The sequence below is a fragment of the Papaver somniferum genome, chromosome 1, assembly GCF_003573695.1.
Source record: "Papaver somniferum cultivar HN1 chromosome 1, ASM357369v1, whole genome shotgun sequence".
In the NCBI taxonomy this organism is placed as follows: domain Eukaryota; kingdom Viridiplantae; phylum Streptophyta; class Magnoliopsida; order Ranunculales; family Papaveraceae; genus Papaver; species Papaver somniferum.
Window position 1 is genome coordinate 34,036,099 of NC_039358.1, and position 7,657 is coordinate 34,043,755.

The 7,657-nt window shown below is 45.1% G+C and overlaps 2 protein-coding genes across 2 annotated transcripts; both read right to left on the reverse strand.

Moving 5' to 3' along the window:
- Positions 1-3,491: 3,491 nt before the first annotated feature.
- LOC113282079 lies at positions 3,492-5,978 on the reverse strand. Its single transcript, XM_026531039.1, has 4 exons — positions 5,586-5,978; positions 4,738-5,429; positions 4,304-4,599; positions 3,492-4,237 (listed from the first exon to the last, which is right to left on the reverse strand). The coding sequence occupies exons 1-4, from the start codon at positions 5,976-5,978 to the stop codon at positions 3,492-3,494; spliced, it is 2,127 nt and encodes a 708-aa protein (XP_026386824.1).
- A 33-nt stretch (positions 5,979-6,011) lies between these two features.
- Positions 6,012-7,381, reverse strand: LOC113282141. Its single transcript, XM_026531119.1, has 3 exons — positions 7,074-7,381; positions 6,503-6,939; positions 6,012-6,391 (listed from the first exon to the last, which is right to left on the reverse strand). The coding sequence occupies exons 1-3, from the start codon at positions 7,379-7,381 to the stop codon at positions 6,012-6,014; spliced, it is 1,125 nt and encodes a 374-aa protein (XP_026386904.1).
- Between the last annotated feature and the right edge of the window lie 276 nt (positions 7,382-7,657).

Below are 7,657 nucleotides of genomic sequence, written 5' to 3' on the forward strand. Positions count from 1 at the left end.
CAGATGATAACTTGAGTTCGGCTAATTGGTCTTTTTCCTTATGTGCCATGCATGTTTTGTGTTTGGTTTTGAACTTACACCAGCATATGTGCAGGTACATTGCACAAGTTATATTTGTTGGACTTATCGCTTCTTGTCCTCATATTGATCGATCAATGTGATTGTTTGTATGGTAAAATTATTTCTATCCCAAACACGAATTTGATGATGATTTTGCTGTGAATCGAAACGCTGCTTCGAATTTCAATTGGATTGAGTAATTGGGGGTACCTGCAAAAAACCCTCCGATGCTAAAGTCCGTATAAGGATTTTTCACAGGGGTTTTATTGGGAAAGATTGCATACCTTTTTGGGTTATTGAGCCCTGTATTTATATGGTCCGAATTAGACCCTCAATCCCAATTTCGAAATAAATATAATTGCCTTAATTCCCTTGCATGCCTCCCTGCATTGATATTCTGCATGACTGCATGGCTCTGGCACAAATGGACCTTGCATGCCTCCAGTCATGAATAGCATTGACTGGCCCTTACATGCCTCGTGCAATAGCTGGCAAGTATTGATGGCTGCATGGTTCTGGAATTGCTGGCCCTTGCATGCCTCCTGGAATGTTCCAGAAATCTCCTCTATGGTTATGAAACTAGCGAAGCCAAAATGATGCAAAAGATTGGCCCAAATAAGCTTACATGCCAAGCCTATGAGAGAAGTGGCCTATCCCACAAAGGGGTAAAAATATCCGCAATGCAAAAAGTATGGGGCGTGAACATCCAAGGTTACTGAGCTAAATTGCTTCGCAGCACGCTGAATCAGGAGTACGGAAATAAGTTACACCATGGTACACTGAATCGGGACCATGGTATTAAGCTGCATCTGCCATACCAAATCGAATTCACGATACTAAGTTGCCTCCTGCTACATCGAATCGGGATCATGCTATTAACTTGCTTCGTGATACACGGAAGAATTGCTGCAGCTGCCGGACGAAAATCAGTCCAGCCGCCGGACACCACCGCTGCTGTCAACGTCGCCGCCACCAACCACCTCCGGGAGACGCCGTCGTCAACTGAGGTCGCCGGCAGTCTGCAACTCCACTGTTACCGGAGAAGACACCGTCGCCGGCACGCCGCCGATGACCTGCTGCTGCAACGGTGCCGGAGAAGATGAAGACGCCGGCCGATGCTACTGCTGACGATGATGACGTCATCCTGACATCATATGCTGACGTCATACCATAACGCCGTTAACGGTAACGGAATATTCCTAGCAAATGCTGACGGTGTTAGTAACTGTAACGGAATATTCTTTGATATTAGTGCCTGCTGACCGTGTTTTCGCGGATGACGTGTCAGTCTCTGATAGGTCAATGTTGCTGACGTGGTGATTACTGCTGACGTAGCAATGTGCTGACGTCGCAGTTAACGTGTCTCTTTAACTGCTGACGTGACGCTTTATATACTGACGTGGCACGCTTATGCTGACGTGCATGCTGATGTGTCACCCCCTCGTTGACGTGGCATGCTGGCGTGGCATCTCCTCGCTGACGTGGCATGCTGACGTGGCACTGGTGATTTGGTCCCTCCTTGACTTGGATCATTGCACATGGGCTTCTATGTACAAACCTTATGAGGCCTAGCTAGCTATTTTGTTTACTTTGTTGCACATGGGCTTGCACATAGAGTGTTTTTAGGGCCCAATGAACCATACTTAGCTAATCGAAAGATCTATGTAAGCCCATTTTTGGTGTAGAATATTTAGGGTATAAACATCGCCCCCTCTTAATCCTTAACATGTTATGGGTTAAGAAGTTCGGGTTCCCCAATCCTACAAAATTTGTGTTTTTCCGGAGTGTAGCATAACTCGCCCCCAAGCGCGTTGTTTGGAGTGTTATGCAACTTGCCCCCAGGGATGTAACGATTGTGCTAGAGTGTTACATATCTCTCCCCCAAATGGTTGAGGTGATATATAACTCGCCCCCAGTATGTTTTGTGTCATGCAGCTTAATGCTCGTGCAAGGGTTCCCTTCTTTGCTGCATTTCGCTAGCGCATGGTATGTAAAGTTGAGTTTTTCTGCTATCTTGAATCCGCGCAGGGGGCCAATCCTACCATTCAAGATGCGCGCAGAGTCGAGATGTGTACATTTTCACATGCCCGGACAGGTGAAAATGTTCGCCACATTTATTGATGTCCCATATGATGGGGATACAATTGGGATAGGGTAAAAATGCTCGAACTGTGCATTCACCTTATCTGCGAGGTGTCAGAGACGTTGCTGACTGTAGACTCGGGATGTACTTTTTTGCCAATTTAGGATCGACTGCGGATTTGAGCGTCCACAGCAGCTTATAATTAAACATGAACAATTTTGATAAGGTGTGGAATAGCAAAATAATGTTGAATTAAATTGATGAATAGAAATAACAAGATAAGTACCTACTACTCGACAACAGCTGCCTCGTTAAAACCTTTGCGTGGAAAACCCAGTGGGATAAAACCATCATAAACGAAAAAGAGTGCAGCACAGCAGGATTTGAGACTACTTCTAATGATAAAACTTCTTTAAGTGGAGCAAATTCCATGGCTTCCATGGTTCTGAATCCTTAGTTCCATCGAGGTTCCTTAAGTAGTGGAGCCACGAGATGCTGGCCTGTCCACTATGTATGGACCTTCCTAGTTTGCTCCGAGCTCCCCACAGTTTGGTTCCATTGTGGCTGCTCGGGTTTTCTTTAAGACATATTCCCATGGTTTGAATGACCGTTCTCTGACTTTACAATCATAGCTCAACTTGATTGCATGCTGGTATCGGACCAACTACAGTAAATATGTTTCTCTTTATTCTTCTAACAACTCTTTACCCAAAGCCAGTATGCTGTCGATTTTCCCAGATTTGACAGCACAAGTTTTGGTAGTCTTGAGATGTACTTCGGTGGGTATGACTTCCTCTGTCCCATAAGCCAGTGCAAATGGTGAAAATCCAGTGGATCTTTTCGGGGTTGTTCGATAGGACCATAAGACTCCTGGGAATTCTTCTGTCCATTTTCCCTTCGCCTTCTCCAGCATTTTCTTGAGATTGTCCATAATAATGCGATTGGTCGCTTCTGCCTGCCCGTTGCTCTGTGCATAGTAAGGAGATGAGAAATTGTGGCAAATATTCAGGTTCTCGCAGAAGTCTTTGATCACCTCAGAATCGAACTGCTTTCCATTGTTTGATACTATCGCGTCTGGGATTCCAAATCTGCAGACGATATTTTCCCATATGAACATTTTCACATCATGTCTGGTAACATGTACCAGTGCCACTGCTTTGACCCACTTGGTGAAATAATCAGTAGCGGCTAGCACGAATTTAATGCCTTCAGGAGCTTTGGGAAGTGGTCCGACAATGTCTAGTCCCCACATAGAGAATGGCCAGGGACTAAAAATTGGATGCAGTTCGTTGGCGGGCCTTTTAGGAATTGGAGCGTGCTCCTGGCATGGTACGCATTTCTGCGCATATTATTTAGCATCTTTCTTCATGTATGGCCAGAAGTATCCCTGAGTGAGTATCATATGCGCGAGACTGCTCCATCCAGAATGGTTGCCACATATTCCTTCATGAGCCTCCGCCAATATATGTTGCCCTTTTTCGGCCGATACGCACCGCAAAAATGGCTCCAAAGCTACAGGTTTGCGGTACAGCTCACCCTCGATCATTGAATATCTCCAAGCATTCTTCTTCACTTTTGAAGCAAGATGCTCATCTTCCGGGAGTTCACTGGTTATCAAATACCGAACATAAGGTTGACGCCAGTCTGAAGTGTTTTCAGCAGGACTGCCTGAATCATCTATCACTAGGCTGTCAACATCCATATTGCTGTCAACGTTATAGGTATCTCCCCGTGCTGATGTAGTTTCCCTCTCGCCCCCCCTAGGGTGTTCGAGAGCCAGAACAAGGTGGCTGTCGGAGATGCTAGGTAACTCTTGGAAATCTACCACAACGAAACGTGTGGTATCAGTTTCGACTGCGGAAGAAAGATATGCTAAAGCATCCACGTGCCTGTTTTCCAACCGCGGTCGCTGCCCAATAGAGAATTGGTCGAACTCATTTGCTAACTCTCTCATATGATCCAAATACAAGGCCATCCTCTCTTCCTTGGCTCTGTAGGTCCCCAGAAACTGGTTGACTACTAGCATGAAATCAGTCACCAGCTTCACGTTCTTCGCATCTAACTGTTTGACAGCCTTTAAACCGATAATTGCAGCTTCATATTAAGCTTCATTGTTTGATGCTTGAAAACCAAATCTGATCGCTTTCTCGATCCTCGAACCTTCAGGAGTAAGGATGACACATCCAACTCCAGCTCCACCAACATTCGATGGACCATCGGTAAATACAGTCAATAAAGGTTCAGGTGTATCGACCTCCATTGCGGACTCGCCCCCAGTCTGATCGATGGCTGGCTCTATGGGTTTGAACAACTCCTCTTCTTTTTCGGTAACTTTTTGTATGTCGTCCACAGGAAAATCTGCTAGCAGTGCAGCCAGGGCGTGTCCCTTATCTGCAGTTCTGATCTCGTACTTGATTTCATACGCCCCGAGAAAATTTGACCATATGGCTAGTCGGCTGGAATCATCAGCACGTTCCAGGATTCTCTTCAACGGTTATTCCGAGTAGACTATGATCTGCCTTCCTTGGAAATAAGGCTTGAGGCGACGAGATGCATGCAACAATGCAAGTGATATCTTCTCAATTTTCTTGTACCGTGTTTCCGCCCCCGTCAAAGATTTGCTGACGAAGTAAACAGGATTTTCATGTGGATCCGTAACAAACAGCACTGCACTTACAGCGTTCTCCGTTGCAGCCAAATAAACTCCGATCAGTTGTCCAGTTTTTGGACTCACCAAAACTGGAGGAGTTGACAGATACTGCTTGATCTCATTGAAAGCCTTCTCGCACTCATCTGTCCAACCAAAATTCACTACTTTCTTCAAAATATCAAAGAATGGTTTGAATCGATCCGACGAGCGTGAAACGGAACGATTTAAAGCTGCTAATCGACTTGCTAGCTTATGGACCTCCTTCTTCGTTCTTGGGGATGACATCTCTGTGATGGCTCTGATTTGATCCGGATTCGCCTCAATTCCTATGCGCGTCATCAAGTATCCAAGGAACTTTCCCGAGGATAGCCCGAACGAACATTTCGCTGAATTAAGCTTCATTCGATATTGCCACAGGATATCAAACGTCTTCTGCAGGTCGAGAAAATACGAATCCTTTTGATCAGATTTCACCACCATATCGTTGATGTATACTCCCATCGTCTTCCCAATCAAATCCTTGAACATATTGTCCACCAAATGTTGGTAGGTCGCCCCTGCGTTCTTTAGCCCGAACGGCATTACAGTGTAGTAGTAAACTCCTCTATAAATTACAAACGCAGTATTCTCTTGATCCTCCTCGAACAAAGGTATTTGGTTATACCCCGAAAAACCGTCCATGAATGACAGTCTCCCGTATCCTGAGGTTGCATCCACCAAATCTTTTATCCGCGTTAGCGGGTATGGATCACTCAGACATGCTTTATTCAAATAGGTAAAATCGATACATACACGAATTTTACCATTTTTCTTTGGAACATGTACGACATTGGACAGCGAGCGAGGATACTGCACTGGTCGAATAAAGCCCGCTTCTAACAGCTTTTCAACTTCAGCATTAACTCCATATTTTTTGCTTTGCACCGTATTCCTGATTTTCTGACGAACTGGATGGAACTTCTCATCGATATTTAGCCTGTGGCAGGCTATATTCGGATCTATTCCGGGAATCTCAGCAAAACTCCATGCGAAAACGTTGGTGTTTGCCCTTAGCAATGTAATCATACCATCACGTTCATGTGCAGTAAGGTCTGCTCCTACGAATGTTGTTTTGTACTCCTCATCTCCAATCTGGACTTCGATCAGTTTCTCAATTGTTGGGGGTTCAGCTGCGTCCTCTCCCATATATGATTCTGGGGGGAGAGGGTTCTGTAATTGCTATTTTTTCTCGACTCGCATGATTTGGTTTCCGCTAACTTCTGACTTCTTGTACTCATCCATTGCACTCTTGTGACACTTGTGTGCGGCCATCTGGTCGCTTGTAACTTTCACGACTCCTTCAGGGGTAATAAACTTCAAACATTGATGATATGAGGATGTGACTGCACCGATCTCATGCATCCAGTCTCGTCCCACGATCGCATTGTAGGGATCTCTACAGTCAAGCAACAGGAAATTGCCTAGAACGAACTTGTCAGCCACTGTTATAGGTATCTTCACTTTTCCAATCGCCTTTGTAACTTCGCCACTGAAACCGATAATTGGATTTTCATCCTCTTTGATCAAGTCGTGTGGGAGATTCATAGAGGAATAAGCTCCTGAAAACAGCACACTCACTGAGCTTCATGTATCCACTAGAATCCGGTGTACACGAAACATGCCAATCCAAGCAGATATAACGATAGCATCATTCTGGGGAGAATATACACCTATCATGTCTGCTGCAGAGAACTCGATATTTGTGCACCCAAACTCCCGAATTTCTGTTCCATTGCCACTGAAAAAATCGATGTGATTTTTCAAGTACCATTCTTTTAACTGCCTGAGTTTTCTCTTGGTTTCGTCTTCCGACGCCCGCCTGGTCATTGAATGGATCCTAGCGTGACTGAGGTTAATCACATGTGCGTTAATCACATGTGCTGCGCCAAACTGTCCAAGACCTTTCCCGAAATCCTTTTTCACGTACTCTTGCAGCTTTCCAGCGTCGATCATTCGCTGGACCTCGATCTGTAAATCGCGGCAATTCTCGGTCTTGTGACCATGGTCTTTATGGAACTTGCAGTATTTTCTCCTATCACGTTTATCACGTGTCTCTGCTGGCAAAGGACGAGGGGGCTCAAATCCTTGCTTATTTTCTCGTACAACTCTGAAAGATGTATGTTCAACGGTGTCAGTTTCATATCATGGTATTTCTGATATCCAGTTGCCATTCGTTCTCCTTGGTTCTTCCCTCGGACTTCACCTCGATCGTTGTGCTGTCCGCTCGAACGGTTCTTTGACTTTTCTTTCTTCCCATTGTTTGGATGATTGGATGATCTGTTGACATCTCTCGTCTCTCGAGCTTTAGAGTCATCCTCTACACGAGCGTATTCTTCTGCTCGATCGTACAACTCTTCCAAAATATTTGCTGGTCTCTTGACCAAAGAACCGTACACACCCCTTTTATCATATTGGTATGCCTGTTTGTAAGCCGCGATGACGACTTGATCGTTGGCACCATCCACATCGGCCACCTCTTGCTTGAAGCGTCGAGTAAACTGTCTGATGCTTTCCTCCTTCCGATTGCCAGAAGGAACAATGTGTGGCATCCCTATCGATCATGTTTGTTGTATTTGTAGTGAGCACAAAATTCGTCAACTAGCTTATGGTAAGTCCCGATCGACTGTGTCGGTAGCTGATTGAACCACGTTATTGCTCCTCCAGTCAGTGACTGTGGAAACATCTTGCACATCAACTCATCGCTGAACTGCCACAGAGTCATGGAAGTTTCATAGTTTCAAACATGCTGATCTGGATCATCTGTTTTCTCGTCGAATTCTGGCAACTTGGGAACCTGAAAATTCTTTGGCGGCCGGAATTCTATG

Excerpts from the sequence above, each read along its gene's own strand:
- LOC113282079 (XM_026531039.1), bottom strand. The coding sequence starts at position 5,978 with ATGGGAGAGGACGCAGCTGAACCCCCAACAATTGAGAAACTGATCGAA. Across the intron at positions 5,430-5,585 it reads AGAAAAATGGTAAAATTCGT|GATCAAGAGAATACTGCGTT; the intron begins GTATGTATCGAT and ends TTGTTCGAGGAG. Across the intron at positions 4,600-4,737 it reads TTGACGGGGGCGGAAACACG|CCGACTAGCCATATGGTCAA; the intron begins GTACAAGAAAAT and ends TGATGATTCCAG.
- LOC113282141 (XM_026531119.1), bottom strand. The coding sequence starts at position 7,381 with ATGCCACACATTGTTCCTTCTGGCAATCGGAAGGAGGAAAGCATCAGA. Across the intron at positions 6,940-7,073 it reads AACAATGGGAAGAAAGAAAA|AGTTGTACGAGAAAATAAGC; the intron begins GTCAAAGAACCG and ends TACATCTTTCAG. Across the intron at positions 6,392-6,502 it reads CTCTGCAGCAGACATGATAG|GAGCTTATTCCTCTATGAAT; the intron begins GTGTATATTCTC and ends TGCTGTTTTCAG.